Source organism: Thunnus albacares, chromosome 7 (genome assembly GCF_914725855.1).
Source record: "Thunnus albacares chromosome 7, fThuAlb1.1, whole genome shotgun sequence".
Lineage (NCBI taxonomy): Eukaryota > Metazoa > Chordata > Actinopteri > Scombriformes > Scombridae > Thunnus > Thunnus albacares.
In genome coordinates this window covers 7,649,025-7,666,935 of record NC_058112.1, presented here as the reverse complement: position 1 = coordinate 7,666,935, position 17,911 = coordinate 7,649,025, and the positions used below count along the sequence as shown (strand labels likewise).

The window sequence follows — 17,911 nt, the reverse complement described above, 5'->3', positions numbered from 1 at the left end:
CAGATATCCATAATCTGAAAAATATAATATAATCGATATAAACTGAATAAAATGTAATTACGGATATCCACAGATCGTATTATGACCGATTATGATTAGTAACAATGCAATTTCAGATATCCACAATGACTAGGTGAGTGAAAGCACCAGCATTATGGTTGACCGTAAGTTTCAGTTATGAACCACATGAATAAACCTGCTAAACGGACAGAAAGGTCACGTAAACCACATGGTGAAAATCACATGGTGAAAACCACATGATGAAAACCATATGTGCAAAGTTAATTCATGTGTCATTGCTTTACAATCAGTATGCAATGATGTATAACCACAGATGAAATAGAGACTAAAACTTTGAGAGCAGGTATGTGAATCTAATCTAATTAACGTGAAAAGAGGTAGCAATCACTTTTGACTCTGCAAAAGAACAGTATTAAATATGTTTTTGTACAAAATCCCAACTTTAAATTTCCGTTTACATATACATATAATACTGAACATTTTGAAATAGGCAGAAGATTCAATACTCTGAGGCAAGTTGATAATGGGGCAATGACTTATTTCATTGGTATTCAAAACAACAATGAACTGCACAGTAAAACCAGTTTGAGGATTCTCAAAGGTTTTCACAAAGCTTACCTTATAACAATAATATCATCAACCTGAGGATAAAGATGTTATTTTGAAAGTTTGAACTAAATCAGTGGCTCCCAACCTCGTCTTGCTCTGTCTGTGTTTGTGTTGATGCTGGCAGCCGTCACTCTCAGTGAAGGTAAGAGCTCGACAATAACATGTTCATTCAGTGTTTGTGAGAGAGACTGGGAATTGTATCATATTTTAAAATGTTTATCATCAAGTCATCCACCTTTGATATCATGAATAGGATTGAGTCTGATTGATATTTTGTAGAATTAATCACTTCTATCTATACTGCTTGTATAGGAGGAATTTAAGCTGAGCTTGAAGTAACAATCCCAAATTGTTAAATTTTAAAATGTTTTCTGTGTATAGTATCATTTCTATATTATCATGTTGGAGCTCCCTCGACAAATTAGAGTACAAAATGCCATACTTAGATTCACATGTCAACTTGACAGCTCTGATTTGGGGTCTTGAGTGTTTTTTGCCCTAAAAACAAAGACACAGGCCATTAAAGCTGCATATCAATATTTTTTTGTGACAAATTAAAGGAAAAACTGGTCCAGGTCTGAATGCTTGACCCCTACAGTGAGGGGATCTGGTGGCTCTGTTATGCTTTGGGGGGCATTTTGCTGACATGGTTTGAGTCCACTTGTCCCCTTAGAGGGAAAGGTCACTGCAAATCAATACAAAGTTGTTCTGAGTGATCACGTTTATCCTATGATGAATCATTTCTATCCTGATGGGAGTGGTCTCTTCCAGGATGACAATGCCCCAATTCACAGGACACAAGGGGTCATTGAATGGTTTGATGAATATGAAAATGATATATATTTTAATTTTTTCATTTAACAGACGCTTTTATCCAAAGCGACGTACATATGAGACTGATACAACACAAGCAGGGATCTAGTCAGGAGACAACAACACGAGTAATTGCCATAAAACTTAAGTTTGGAACCCACAGGACATAGATGCCAACAGGCAGTGCACCAAGGCAATGCGTAGAGTGCATAGATTGCATAGAGGCATGTTTTGTTTTTTGGGGTTTTTTTTGTTTTTTTGTTTTTTCTCTACCTACATTCCATCAAGTGCAGAGGTGTTCGTGAAAGAGCTGGGTCTTTAGTCTTTTCTCAAAGATTGAGAGGGACTCTGCAGATCGAGTTTGGTAACTTGTTCCACCACCAGGGAACTACAGAGGAGAAGAGTCTAGCTAGTGACTTAGGGCCCTGTTGTGGTACCAGGCGTCAAACAATTTTTTATACTACTGTAGTTGAAACCACTGCTTCAGCTTACCATAAAATAATTACTGAGACCATATGAGTGTAATAACTTAGCAGAATTTATTTAGGGTCACATAGCAGTTTACTACTTACATCCAGTTATTTGTCTGAATTGCTGTACTGGAGCATAGCTATCCTTATTATACTTAAAATAATCACAAAGTATCTTTATCTTATTTCCTTACATACCTTATAGACATGAAATTAAAGGAAACTTACACTTCCATTAAAATGAAATGGATAGTTATAAATGCATAACAAATTGAACCCTGGTAACAAATCAGTATCAGTAAAGAGTCAAATCAGGTAGTCATTTCTGAGTCCTTGGACTAGTACAACCTAAACTGTCTTCAATTTTTTTTTTTTTTTTTAAAAAGTGTCTCTTTTAGTAGGAATCCAAAGGGGACCTTTAATTGTCTTTAATTGGAAAATTAAATACTAAAAGTTGTCCAGGAGGTTTTGTATCAACAGGTGTCAGTTCCTCTCCAAGGGAAGAAGCTGTTCCTCTTCATCTGAAGTCCACCTCAAAGCTAACAGGAGAATATCACATAAGCAGGTGATTTGAGGCTAGTGATTGCAGAGAGTGAGCAACTAGCTCTCACAGGCCACAGCTACAACCATCTGAACCCTTTTTAAGCTCATTAATAAATCGTAATATTAACGTTACTGTGGTCTAGCTTTAATAGACAATATACACTATAGCTCATTCTAACTTATATTAAATGCAAAATACACATTACTCCCTGACATAAGGAGTAAAACTATGAAGCAACATATTCCTCTGACATTTAGCTTAAAACAGCATGAACTATGTGAGTTTACATTCTGGACACAAAGGTAACTTGTACAAACTTCTTGCCAATGTCCGCCTGGTATGGTGGTTAATTAGCGATTAGTTTAACTCACGATTAGCGATTAGCATGCTAATAAACATTAATTTGGTCGTTAAGACTTTACAATAAGGCAGGCAACACATTGCCATAAGACAGACAGATGTTACACATCTTAACTATGAATGCTCACCTTTGTCTATGACTATTTAAAAACGACAATAGAAGTGACTAAAAACCAAATTTGCCACCTGACTTACATTTAGGATAGCATATTTAATTTATTTTCAATGATGTTAGCTGAACTGACACATCACATAACAAGACAAAGTTACAAAACATTACTAACTAGTTAAGTAGCTGTTTCATACCTCTAATCTGTTATCATCTGTTATCACAGCCAGCAGCGAGTGAAGTACCAACGCTGAATACACAAACGTAACTTTACTGCACTTCAACCTTTACTCTTCCCTGGCCTGGTGGGTTGGTCAAATGGCTGTGATTGGCTGGATAGCTGTTCAATTAATCTAACTTGACCAATACGTTTTTCATGTATGGGAATCTTAGTTTCGTTGCATCACTAACTACCAAAGGAAAAATTGGGGGAATGGAGTTATGTTTCTGTGAAAGTGCGGGTGTCACAACACCCGTAACACCAACGGCTGCGATGCCCCTGCCTAAAACCGTGTTTTATCAAATAACAAATCTAAATAACAGAGTAACACACATCAAGAGTTTTTTCTGTATCACAATGGAACAACTGAACAATAGCACAATCTCTTCGATCGAAAAATGGCATCAAATTTAGCTTCCTGCAGGCCCAAAGGAAATGGAAAAAGGGAACAAGAGAAAAGGGACCAACAGATGATGTCTGTGACTGTGATGATGTCTGTGATTGCGTGTTTGTCGTATGTTGCTGAGTTGTTCATTCACAGCTGTGTGTTTGCAGGTTTGCGCGGTTCTGGTTTAAAGAAATGCTGCTTTCGTTTCGATGAGAGACCAGTGCCTAAGGCCGAGTGGTCAGCTACATCAAGACCAGCGAGCAGTGCTCCATCCCTGCTGTGTTGTAAGTAAACAACCATAGAGAAATATATTGCCAATCACTGTATCTTCACCAGAATGAACTCAACCTGACCCACTTGTTTATTTGTGTGTTCAGGCTGAAGACAGAGGCAGGTCGTCAGCTGTGTGTCAGACCATCAGCTCCTTGGGTGAAGGAGCTCATCAGCCACCTGGATGCCATGGGAGTCGTCCAACCTGTAACCGTGGCAACACCACTATCAGAGCCTCCAGTGAACAAAATCTGGCTGGTTAATGTGGAATAATACTGCAGCTTTTCAAACTATAACTTTTCAAGTAAGAGGTGTTAAATGCAAATATGTTACTATCCCCACTGTAACATCTGCAGGTAGATAATCATAAGCTAAACAGCAGCTCTCTGTCTATCTATGTGCAAAATATATACAAAATATTCTTATATCTTGTAACATGCTCTGATAAGATTTGCCGAGATAAGTTGTATTTATATACATACAATGTTGTTAAGGACCTGGTCTGGACTCTATGAGTCTTACACTACTGAGTGAGCTTAGATATGCAGGATCCTTAATGTCTGATAACACTGGATACCTCAGAAGGACTGAAGTAATGACTTTTTGGCTTCTGAGTCAAAAACTAATTTTTTTAAAGTCAGACTATGTATCTTTGTGAAGAAGAGATAACACGTTCCTCTTCCTACAAATCAAAAGATTAATTCATAAGCAATAAAACACACTATTAACTGAGCACAGTTAGGTACACGCAGGATTTTGTCACTAAAATCTTACTGGTCTGGTATGACTGGTAACTTATGATGGCTAAAGTTAGCTAACTTTAGATGTCACTGTATAAGCAACATTAGTGAGTCAGTTCACTGACACTGTTCCACTACAGTTTAGCATTTAAATGACTTGAAATACCACATATATTTACAGTGGCTCCTTTTCGGCAAAAGTTACATAGTTTCATTTTAAAGTTCAATTTTTTTATTTTATTTATTTATTTTTTTAAAGTGATCCAAACAAAACTTATCATTAGTTTGTGTGATGACCAAATATAGAGCATATGGCTCATAGTTTCACTATGGTCACCATCACCCTTTTCAGTCTTTATGATACACTACATATTGTATATGTCACTTCATACAGAGGTTACACAGATCAGAATATCTTTAAAACAAATTTACATATTTTCATTTAATTTAATACATCCATATTGAAAATATACATTCCCATACATGTTTGAAATACTTTGTAAAATATATATAAATATTCAATTTTTACCAATTTTGTAATTTTTACATGTATGTAAATACATATATTTTAATATTTGATATGGTGTTAAGGACAGTAAAGGGTGGAAACATTTAGTAATCAAATTGAGACAAGAAATTTAGAAAGTTAGTGGCACAAAAGATAGACCATGGAGGTAGCTAGGACCAGGATACGGATGATTAGAAAATACATATATACAGACAAATCAAAGTTAGGAAGTTATACACAGTATGTACCCTTAACACGTGTGAATAAATGTAATTTTTCACTAGTACAATCTGTCCGTCCAGTTAGTTTCTGTGTGATTTGGTGAGGTTTCCAGTCCAACACAACCTGCCCTATCTATCAAATAGCAAAATGTTAGTGGTTTGTAATTTCCTTTTAACATCCTTCCAAACACACTCTCCAACATTGAGAATTTCAATGTATAAGCCAACAGTTGTCTGTTAAATATTAACCCATAACTCATCTACTTTTGTCTTCCTCTGTTTCTGCAGGTTAAGATTTACAGTCCACTAAACAGGACTGAATCATGGACAAGAAGAAACCTGGACTCCACTGATCCTCCTCAAGTTCTGTTGCCTCTAAAGCTAAGTGCTCTTTTTCTGTCAAAATGTTTATTTTTGATTTTTCATGATTTCTCACAAATATTGTTACTCTATAGCCAGAAACATTACACTGACACAGTTTTATTTCTTCTCTGTTTTTTTTTTTTTTTTTTAGAAGACATCAACCACAACAGTCTCTCTCTCTCTCTCCCCATCCCTCCTTCTTTCTCTCTCAACCCAACCAGTCAAGGCAGAAGGCCGCCCACCTAGGTTTCTTCCTGTTAAAGGGGAGTTTTTTCTTGCCATGATTGCCAAGTGCTGCTAATGGGTGGATGTTGGATCTCTGTAAAATAAATAGTACAGTTTAAACCTGCTGTATTTGACATTAATTTGATAAAACACCTTTTCTTTTTACTTAGATCCTATAGCTGTTTTTATATTGTTTATTTTGGTAAAACTGTTCAACTGGTTCATGTTCAAGATCTAATTCTTCGCCCTGAAAGTTATAAACATAGTGTTAAAAAAATAAAGTATACTTTCAGTATCTGCCTGAGCATTCATTCTGAAACAAAATACAAGCTATTGCCTACAATACCACAACTATACAGAATAGCTAATAAACTCATTTTTATGAAAGATTCATAATATTGATAACCTTTTGTTTTACTCATTTTGCCAAGGCATTTTTAGAAGGTAACGAGACAGAAAATGTTATATAAACGTAATAAACGTCATAAACGTATTCACAGGTAAACCACTTTATTGTTCTATTGAAACTATATTTAGTTTAGAGTGATCACTATCGCTATCCATTAATATGCTAATGGTGTTGATCTTGATATGTATGTTAGACGGGCAATCTGGTTGCCATAGTAATGGATTTCGTCTGATTATTAGCCACACAGGAACAGGAAGTACAAACAGGAAGTAACACTGGCTGGAGTGGAGTTACGTAGCTTTAACCCTCTATGGCATGGATTTTTATTTTAGGGGAAAAAAATATTTCACTCCATTTTTCACTCCTTTTTTGGGAGCTTGTTGTCCCTGATAATGTATCCATCTTAAAATCCCACCAGGGGTCTGTCAGTAGAGTAACGTGTGTGTGTGTGTGTGTGTGTGTGTGTGTGTGTGTGTGTGTGTGTGTGTGTGTGTGTGTGTGTGTCAGGGGTTTGCCCGTGCATGAAGGTATATGTGTGAGTGTTTGAGTTGGTTTTTTGGGCTGTTCTCCACTGGGGTAAGCATGGAACATCATCCTCTAGTACATCATCTACATCTTCATCCATAGACTCAGTCTCATTATTAACAAACACACATGCGCACGCAGACTGACAGACAGACACAAAGACACACACACACACACAAACACACATTACTCTACTGACTGACCCCTAACCTCCTAAGTGTGACTCAAACCTGATTCTGGGATCTTCTTAGTAGAGAGTAAAGTCATTGACTATGGTGATCGCAGCACATCTCCATGCATGACTAACAAGAGTGGTCTAACTGCACATTGCTGCCCTGAGGCAACAAATGAAAGAACAAAACATGTCTTTAAACAATCAAATATATTTCTTTACATGCTCTTGCATATTTTATGTTTATATATTATGTTATATATTTATTTTATATAGTTATTTGAATTTAAACATGTTAAAAAGTGATATTTATCTTACCAGTTCCTGGCACTGTGTCACATGTGACTTTGCTTCCTGAAAGGGTTGCTCCACCCCAGACAAAAGCTCAGACCCACATAGACATGTCTTGTGATATCATATATATATATATATTTTTAAATCAAAATGTATAGGGGTGGTGTGAGGTCCACAAAGGTGGTTTGCTGCCTGAGGGCAACACCATGCCATAGAGGGCTTACATCGGCAGTAACTAGTAATAAGGTGCTATACGTTGAATGAAGTGCTTTGCTTTTTCTTTATTTTTAATAATTTATGAATAAAATTGATTCATAAAACTGTTTGCTTTTGGGCTTCATCCAAAGGCGGATTTTTTTAACTAGCCTATTAATAAGTGAGGGCTGACAGAATAACATCAGCTTATGACTCATTTGGCAAAAAATTACTCATACATACAGAATTAATTATAACAGCTATTACATTAATTAATTAATTGGTGACACAAATCTGTTCGTGTCAAATAGGCTAAAGCCATATTAAAACTGTTTACTTGATTTTAGTTTTATTCAAATGAACTGTAATACATTATTCATCTGTGTTAGCCTATTCATTTAGTATGCTTATTATTTCATGCACTGAAAGTTAAAGTGAAAACCTAAGCTGTCATCAGGGGGATAGATATTTTTGCAGGAGGGCTGGATTTGGGCCAAATGAAGCACCTTTACACAACTTTGGTATGTATGATGACTGTAATGTAGACTCATTTCTATTCACTCATCCATGCTCTACTTCATGGATCGAAGTGGCAACAGGTGGAGTGGCCCAAATCTCCTTTTCCACAGCAAACTTCTCAATTAATACCATTTTTATTTTGTATTTTGTAAACTTATCTCACAAAGGTTCTGAGGAACAATGGCGGTTACATACAGTACATACTGCCATCCTGCCACTGACGCTGATTACCAAAACACAGGAAATGAATACCCACAAGATAAACTCATAGATAAAACCAACGTAAAAGCAGAATTAAGATTAAATAAATTAAAATCTGAGTTTACAGAGTTCTGCTTGTATTGTTGTATGCCTGTGGGATAAAAGACTGAGAGAGAACACTGTTTAGTGTGAGTGTGACACGTGGTCTTTACCTGCCGCTGCATTCAGTATCCATACTGTCCACATGCAATAGATGTTCTTCATCTCCCCTGAATCTACATAACAACTATAACATACAGAGTCCATTGTCCTCTCTGTTGCCTCCCAGCTCTTGCAGATATTGCATTGATCCTCTTTCTCAGTTTTCACTATTTGTCTTGTTGCCTGCCTTGTTTGCTCCATCGGCACCAGAGAAACAAAATTCCATCCCTACTGTGTACTTATAATTAGTTGATAATAAAGTTATAGGTTAGACAATCGAACAACAGAATACATCTTTTAAATGGATCATACATCTTAACAACAAGGGAGGAAGCAACTACTTACAGCTTTGATTTAACTGTGCATGTAACACAGGTTAACACATATATCTTTTAATATATAAATATATGTTATATAAAAAGCTCAGTGCCAACATTGAGCACCTGATGAGAGAGTTGTGCAAATCAGATGACAGTGAGGAAATTGATAGCATTGCAAATGCATGGCAATGATTTAAATAGGTCAGGGTTGCACTGCTAAACCTGGGTTTGTGTACATGTGTGAAAACAGTTGTGATAAGATCTTATGAACTGCATCTATCTAGCTCCATCACTTCAGTCTGCACCACAGATTTGCATAAACTCATGACAAACACGTAATGTAATTTACCCTGGAGGAGGCAGAAGCCAACATGTATTGGTGGTGGTTGGTATTTTGTGTTTAATCCATCAGCCTTCTGATTTAAGTCATTTTTACCAAGACTGAATCTTGACTTTTAATGCCAAAATAGTACATGTATGATGACAGTTCTCTACTATTATTACTACTATTTTGTGAGTGTGTGCCAATATGTCAAAGAGAGCATGATCATACATAATAAACACTATTAAGAATATAATAAACACTATATGCTATACATATATATATATATATATATATATATATATATATATATATATATACACTCAATACACTCATTTCATTAGGAGCACCTGTGCAATCTAATGCAATCCAATACATCAGCTCTGCCATAAATTCCACTTTAAAGAAGTTAATACATTATATATATATAATATATAATATATGTGTGTGTGTATATATATATATATATATATATATATATATATATATATATATATATATATATATATATATATATATATATACACACACACACACACACACACACACACACACACACACATATATAATCCTGTAAAAATGTATATATTATAAAGGATCTGCTTGAATATATCCACATATGTGTCTGTGGGGTAATTTGATTGAACACATTAATTTCAGAATAAGCAAGATATAAGCACAAAGCTGAGATAATGAAGGTCTTAAAACCTAGACCTGGATTATTGGGGCCCCATTACAATTAATCTGGCAATCTAGCCTTGACTCAAAAAATGGCTACAAATCAAACATATAAACCTTATCAGTTGCAACAAAGATGAAATAAAATATGAAATACAAAGGTGAAATGTTGAACTATGAGAAAACTAAAAACAAAATGTCCCTTTAACACGAGTTTAATGTAAATAAAAACTTGTTTCTGATGTTTACTTCCTCTTCTTCTTTTTCTGTTAAAACTTGAATAATGAATTTTATAGATGATTTTGAATGCTAATGATGACCTTTCCACTGACTAAATAAACACCAAGATGTAAAGATAAATACAGGGGAAAATTGTTCCTTTTCTGTGGTAGAGGAAATTATTTTATAACTGCAGCCTGTCCCTTTAACTTCCTTTCACTGTCTAGACAACACCAGTCGCTTGACTCGCTCTTTGTGGTGGAAAACCAACGAGGTGTAGGGGAAATTCTGCTCCGATGTTTTGTATGGAGAGGCTGACATCACACCCATATGACTTCCACAATGGTCGGGATTTATATTGATGCAGAGCTACAGTAAGAGACAATCACAGCAAAGACAGAAGAAGATCATCATCATCATCTTTTCACTGACAGCATCATGAAGACTCTCTGCTCTGTTCTGGGACTGCTGCTGCTCACCGCCTGCTGCTGCAACGCCATGCGTGAGTGATCTGTGTTTGTGCCTCATCGTCTCCTGCGTTTGCTCACAGACATGTTTGTATTGAATGTGTCTGTTTATCTTCCTCACAGCTAAAGCATTGGAGTTCAACACATCACCTGTAAACTGTTGCTTCGACTTTTCTACGCGCAAGACACCATTACAGCGTATATCCAACATCATCAAGACCCACAGGTCCTGTCTGAAGAAGGCGTTCATGTAAGTTTATACTTAATCTTTTGATTTTTTTTTTCTTGTAACTGGTGTTGAAATGACGGATGGAAAGATGGCTCAGGTCTAATCTGCAGACAGGCACCATCACAAGGCCATGGCATCCATAATAATTAATCACACTTTCATTAAAACATGAGCTAAAGAAGGTGGATGAACTGAATCTTATCTTTTGTATCTTTTGCAGAGTACAGACTATCAGAGGAAGACAGATCTGCTACAGTGCGACCTCTCGGTGGGCTCTGAATACGTACAATCAGCTCCACAACACTGAGAGCAGCAGACAGTAGCCCTGAAGATGTATTACTGTACAATACTGTATTAGATAAATGCCTGATTTTGCAGGCTTAAAATTGTGAAGATTTCATTCTTTGTATTTTAATTAAAAATCATTGCTGTATTTTATTGCTGCAGTGGACAACATTACTTACATGTATTTTCTGTGAAGTTGGTATTGAATATTAAATCAATTCTGTTTTCTTTCTTGCAAGAAAAGTCTCATATTCTCTCTGCCAACCACCAACTATTAATAATGATCTAGTTGCTTTTATCAATCATATCACCACAGCAAATAACATCCCATTACTGGTCGTTAACAAAAACACCATCAACATCAAGAAACATTGTCAACTGCTCTTAAATTTTTGTCAGCACAGGTCTTTTTCACAGCAGGCTTGTCATAGTAGGAAAAGCACAGGTGTTACCATTAACAATCACTAGTTAAACCACTTGTACACAAAGCGTATTTGGGTACTTGACTTCCCAGTTTCACTTGAAGAAAGCAACACAACTTATCTGATATAATGATGGTGCAATGGCCCTTTAATGTGAGCCTATGTGTTAGTGAATAGTGGTTACTATGGCCACAAGTGGCAATTGGTAAATTGCGAAATTGTAAAAACAGGAGCACAAGTAGAATCATGAGATCAGAGACTGACTCAGTAATATACAGCAATATCTAAAGCAGGGGTCTCAAACTCAAATTACCTGGGGGCCGCTGGACGCAGAGTCTGGGTGAGGCTGAGCCACATCAGGTATTCCACAAAAAAAGCTTAGCAGGCGCAGGCTAGGATAGCAGGCGCAAAAAAGGCGACAACTACCGGGTTGTTCATTACCCGCCGTGCTTTTGTTGTTGTAAACGTCGTCATAGAAACAAGTGAAACAAATGGCATCATAAAGAAATATCTTATGTTTATTGTGCAAGGCATTTACTATGGAGTAAAATGTTTTGCGGAATAAATCTCTTTCCGCAAATGATTCAGTACATTCACCCAAAAGATTTTTTCGAATAATTTGTCCGTGAATGTCACATCATTGCAGAGCAAACGTGGAGAACATGAAGCCGGGACAGTGGAACACCATTATCCCATGGTTTGCACCTCCATGGCTGCAAACCATGGGATGCAGCCATGGATGCGTTATTTATTGGCTTTTGTTTTCTATAATAACTCCATGGATGCAGCGGGCGCTGCGAAGTTAGCGGCGTTGTCAAATCAAATACGACGTGTGGCACAGCAGCATCAGCTGTACGGTGTTTTGTTACACTCTGTATTTATGATCTCTGTCGGATAAACATAAGTGTGTTCATGAAAACGTATATATTAACTTTTAATTCACTTCACAACGTGGCATTATGTGACAGAAATATGCACATACATTATTATCTGCCGGACTTATAAAGACGCAGATACACCTGGTTATGTTCTGTTTTTTGATGTCACACACTGTGGAATCACATGCACGAGCCTCATTTGCTGTCACAGTGAGCCAAAAATGGATGTAAAGGTCTTTAAACCTCCGCTTGTACGTCAACAGTTGTGTCCGTTCCGCTCATCAGACCTCAGTGAGAATTACGCACAGGCTCTCCAACAGCTGATCATTGTGCACGGCTGCTGTGGATATTTGAAACGACTTTACCCCTAATTCATCACATTTTTCTGCAAACCCTCACCACTGTAAAGTGTCAGTCATCATTATTAAACATCAGAAGAATGATAAATGATTTATTGATAGAGCTCGTGTTGAAACGGACTTTCCAAAGTGCTTCAAAACAAAATGAAGTGATCGTTAACAGAGAGATTATGCTGAAATAAACAGAATGATGCTTTGATAAGGTTTAATAATTCACCTTTGAATTTTACTGAAAGCTGTGTAGCAAAAATAACGACACAATCTAGCGTGAGGTGCGCACATTCTTCCTGTATAAATAGCATAGTTGTTGTGAAACAGCCATATACCCCTGTGATTGGCAGGTTCGTTCAGCTCCAGTTTGTGCAATAAAGGGACCTTCCACACACAACACAGTAAAGTGCCATTCATATAAAACTCACGGGCCGCACTAACATTAAACGTTCATATCAAGGTGGGGGCCACAAAATATCAGTCCGCAATTGGCCGGGCCGTGAGATTGAGACTCATGTACTAAAGTTAGCTAACATCAACAAACATTAATCACCATATCTGGTCATACCAGACAAAGTAAGGCTGTGGCAATGTATTGAAATGAGCAGTGATGTGTTTATTTGTTGTAATTCAACTTTCAATATATTAAAAGAAGAATATGTTATTTCTTATTTCATATATTAAATGATCTCACTTTAAATAAACGTTTCTGTTAAAAAAGGGGACAGTTTCTTGTTGGTGATGTAAAGGTTGCAATTTGTATCAGGGTCTTTAATGAGTTCTTTAATGAGATAAAAAAAAAAAGTGGTCGGGTCAGAAGGTGGACGCTAAAAAAACGCATTGTATCCCACTGTCAGAGTGTGTCTGTTACTGATGGAAGCAAAGGCACACCTGAGCTTTCACCATCAGAAACCAAGAGTGCCTCTACACTCGGAGAAACACACTCCCTGTCAGATAATAATTCTGCTGCTAGAGGTCTCTCAACCAGGTGGAGGCATACATGCAGGATAGAGTCCTGTACGGGGAACGGTGGATAAGAGAAAAATATCCATGAGTTCCCACATCTAACCACTCTGGGCATGGTATGTGTCTAGTGGAATATAATTTTACATATAATGGTGGTGCATTATTTACAACCATATTATATTAGTATGGCAGCTGAATTCCTTTATGAAAATTGTTTTCCATTTTTTAGATTGTGCAGGACTTTCTTGGTTTGCATGGAGAGACAGCACCAAAACTTTTTGAAACATGGCTGCCTGTATATGCAGAGAAGATCCTGCACCTGGCAAGACAGGACAGGGAACTCCCATTTCTTGTAGAAGAAATGATACTGGGTAAAAGAGTTTTTTTTGTTGTACAGAACACTTTGCAAATATCAATATTAGCAGAGGTTTTATTATATTTGGCCACTAGATGACCAAATCACAGGTATACCAATCCATATCATATTGATGCCTATAAAATTGTCTTCCTACAGATGCCAAGGGGGAACTTGCACTGAGACTGCTGCCTACAAGGCTTCCACCTATTGTTTACAGTTGGCCGAAAAGGAGTTCTTCATTGACCACAAGCCTGCAAGTACAATTTTGGATACTTAAAGGGAAATATTATTAGTTTTAGGAATTTACATTTCATTCCTTGGCTCCAGAATATTCCAGTAAATATATCAGAATATGCACCAGGAATCACTAATTTAGGGGGTTCAGTACAGTGTCGTCATCAAGCAGGTGTGGAAAAAAAGAATTTATTTTGTGAGGTCAACAATCATGCGTAGTTGGAGTAGCTATTCCTCACTATTTACATGTCAGTTTAGCTTGTTTTTTCTCCTGCATTCTTAGCATTCTCACACATTGTTTCCTCCTTTATTCAGTATTGATATTATCACACCCCAACTTGGCATTTTGTTATCCTGCTTACTTATTGCTATTCAAGATAATCTTTACTTTGTTTTATTTCTTTTTCTTGCTTTCTTTCTCAGGTTGGTAAACTGCAATACCTCCAGCAGGCTGAGGTGTCAAGGCTGCACCCCTACATCCTGACTGGGAGATAACCACCAGTACTCCTCTCAGTCATTTGTCATTCTGGCGGGACAGGCTTTGGAGCAAAGCACACTGCTTTGGGCAATTGATGTGATGACATTTTATATCTTTGACATTAACTACCCCAAGCAATGTGCTCCTGCATGGGACTTATTCCATAAAATGGTCTATGAAAGGGGAGGAAGTGAGTCCATACCCATAGAAATTTCTACATACAGCAAGTAGAGACTAGAGGACTTGATCTTTTTTTTTTGCTGCTGCCCATTGGCTCAGACTATTTCTACGTATCTCTGGTTATTGGCGTTAAATAATGCTCACTTGTTTTTTTGTTTGTTTTGACAGTAATGGTTATGTGCATGTAGAAATGCTGTTGTTGATTCAAATGTTATAGAGTTTATGAACTGAAAACGTCGTGTGTGAGGAGTATATGTGGCTGACACAGAAGTATCCCCAACCAGACCCCACCATGTCCATCAGAAAGAAAGCCACTTTCACCCAACCCTAACCCTCACATATTATTTATTATTTATTTTTCACAATTGAGTGCACGTTTCTTAACCTTTTTCTGGCTAAACTAAATTAAATGAAATTTATAATGAAATGATATGAAACATGCTATTATTGATGGCCAATATAAAAGTCAAACTCGATGTAGAAAGATAGAGCTGGCAGTAGCAGCACCGCAGCAGTAACGCTGTCTGTGTGGACACTGCAGGCCTGCGAGCTGCAGTAGTTCAGTGATGCACACACACTGCTCAGGTAGAGGTAGACTGTGTAGCCCAGGTGTTCGGCATGCAGACTGTGACTTATTCATATTTTAAACATTAGTTTGTTGTTGCAGCACATCTGCAGCAAGTATTTAGTTTGATCCTGTTGATAAAATCACAAAACCAGTGTGACGTTGCGCCATTTTCAGGACAATGTCTAGAACCAAATTTCAACCAAAAAACAACAACTGTCTTTGTGCTGTTGTCAGTGCCTCTCCTCCCACCAATGCACCATGCCCTCTGTGCTGGTCACCAAAATACCACACAGATGCACAAAGTGAGTTTCAAGGCCAGGAAAATACCAAACAGTCGGAGCGCTGCTTGTGCTGGTCGATGAGCCTTCACGAAAATATGTCCCTGGGTCCACCCCAATAGGGTGCAGGCATGCTGCTTCTCACAGCCTGACTATACCAGTGAATGAATATTTAAATAGTGTTGTAGCATGAATTTCTGACTGTTAAGCCTGATGTTTGAACTGCATCAGACCAGCTGCGAACACAATGTCGGATGACTGACTATAAATAGCTCTGACATTTCCAGATCCTCATAGGAAAGCTTTTGTCCAGTATTAAAATTAAGTTTTGGCTGTTTTGTTTCATGATGACAGCAATGCAAACTACATTCATGACATATCATTATGTTATATTTGTTTTATTTGTGAATTTACGGATTTTAGTGTGAGTGTGCCTCTTCTTTCCCTCTAGGCTATTTCTTGGCTATTTATTTATTTATTACATTATTTCATGAAACCCTGTAAGTACATTTGTTAGAGTGTCAACTTGATATCTATTGCTTAGCCTATGTATGTTATAAATAGCCTGATATTGCTTTATGCAGCTCATAAGCGTGTATGTTGGGGAAAAATGGAGCCGGTCCAGATGAAAATTGCCAGATCCGAATTTTGTACATTTGTCCGACCCTGACTGTGTCTGTCAAATGTTCTTCTTGTTTTTTTCCTTAAAAAAACCAAAACAACCACCATCTTAACAAGAAGTGAGATATCGAGATACACAAGTGTTTATCCCACTGTTTACAGTGTACTCCGGCCACAGTCAGAAGGGCCTGGCTGCAGACAAGATGGCAGACCTGTGAAGGCCGAGAGGTGAAACTTAATGTCCTTGGCTCAACCGTCTGTCCACTAGCAGCTGCCTCTCCTGTTTGCTGTGGCCCTCGTCCTCCCCGAGGCTGTCGTCCTCCCTCAGACAGGAATCCATCTGGCTCCTAGGGTTAACCTGGAGACAGAGAGCAACTGCCAGTAACAGGTCCTAAATGGCCTACAGTGAAACAGAGCTTTCCTTATGCCAGAGTACTACATACACAGTTACTCACAGAGTCGGGTCTGGAGGAGGCAGAGGAGAGTGAGGGAGAGATGACTGCAACTGCAGCTACTGCAGCTCCACAGTCTACTGCTAAGGCAACCAAAAGGAAGAGCAGGGATTTCTTAGAGCAGTAATTGGAGAAGAAAGAAACAAGGGAGCAGCAGCATGCCAGGGAGCATGAGGAGATTTGATGTCCATTTGTTTCTCATGAGCCTGGCTCCAGCCATGAGACAACTGCCTTTAGACAGGCATTCATGGCTCAAAGTTAGAATGCAGGAGAGGCTCCAAGAGGCAGAGTTTGGTTGGAGCTTCATTTTCACAGCAGCCACATGTCAACTCACATGATGTACAGCTATGATGTGGTTATGTATGTATGTATAATACATGTATATTTATTTTGATGTTACTTTGAGGTGAGTGTTGATATGGTGTTGATTGTTTTTATTGTACATGTTCCTGTTCTATATTGAGAAAATATAATCACTACATTTACTTTAGCAACATGTCATTTTAACAGTTTAAGGACAATCTAGAAACTAAATTTTAAATAAAAATTTGACAAACAAAGAAGAAACAGTTAAACTTGATGTTATTTAACAATATGCATCTTAAAATACAATGTAAGGCATAGGTGCCTTCATCTGTATTTGAAGATGCACATTATTTACCTGTCCAGTTTGAGGTATCTGTTTCTCTTTTTGTAATTTTTGCTGGCTGAGCTTACATTTTCCATGCTGTTGAACCCTAGACATTAAATCAATACTATGAACAATAATTTAACAAGACATTGGGTAAATGTAATGTGTTTGTTTGAAGTACTAGGAGTTTAATTTAATCTTGAATAATTAAACATGGAATTTATTACAAATTATATACATGTACAACTTAAACATTAAAGAATATACCTAAATCAATATTTACAAATTCAGTTCAATAACTTTAAAAGGATTGAAGGAGAAGTCTGCACAGTGGAGCACAGCACATATGGTCATATTGCAATGGGACTTGGCCAGCAGGAGAGGTGAAATACTGGCAGAACATATCCTTCACCCTCAGTGCCTCTGCTGATGCCCTATTCTCTCGAATACTCCTAATGGCACACGGTGTGCTGCCATCCACATCATCAGTATCTTCATCCTCAACATCAAAAGCAAATAATAAGAAAAGTGATTTTGAAGCACATATGAGAATGTAGACACTTTTATTGAATGACTTTTTCCATTTTTATATTCATGA

The 17,911-nt window shown here is 37.4% G+C and overlaps 1 protein-coding gene and 1 pseudogene across 1 annotated transcript; both read left to right on the top strand.

Annotated features, from left to right (window-relative positions):
• The first annotated feature begins 125 nt into the window (after nucleotides 1-125).
• LOC122985625 lies at nucleotides 126-4,247 on the top strand (annotated as a pseudogene).
• Nucleotides 4,248-10,333: 6,086 nt separating this feature from the next.
• Nucleotides 10,334-10,935, top strand: LOC122985624 (C-C motif chemokine 4-like). Its single transcript, XM_044356432.1, has 3 exons — nucleotides 10,334-10,418; nucleotides 10,507-10,633; nucleotides 10,833-10,935. Exons 1-3 carry the CDS (start codon nucleotides 10,355-10,357, stop codon nucleotides 10,933-10,935), a joined length of 294 nt encoding a protein of 97 aa, XP_044212367.1. The 5' UTR covers nucleotides 10,334-10,354.
• Nucleotides 10,936-17,911: the final 6,976 nt, after the last annotated feature.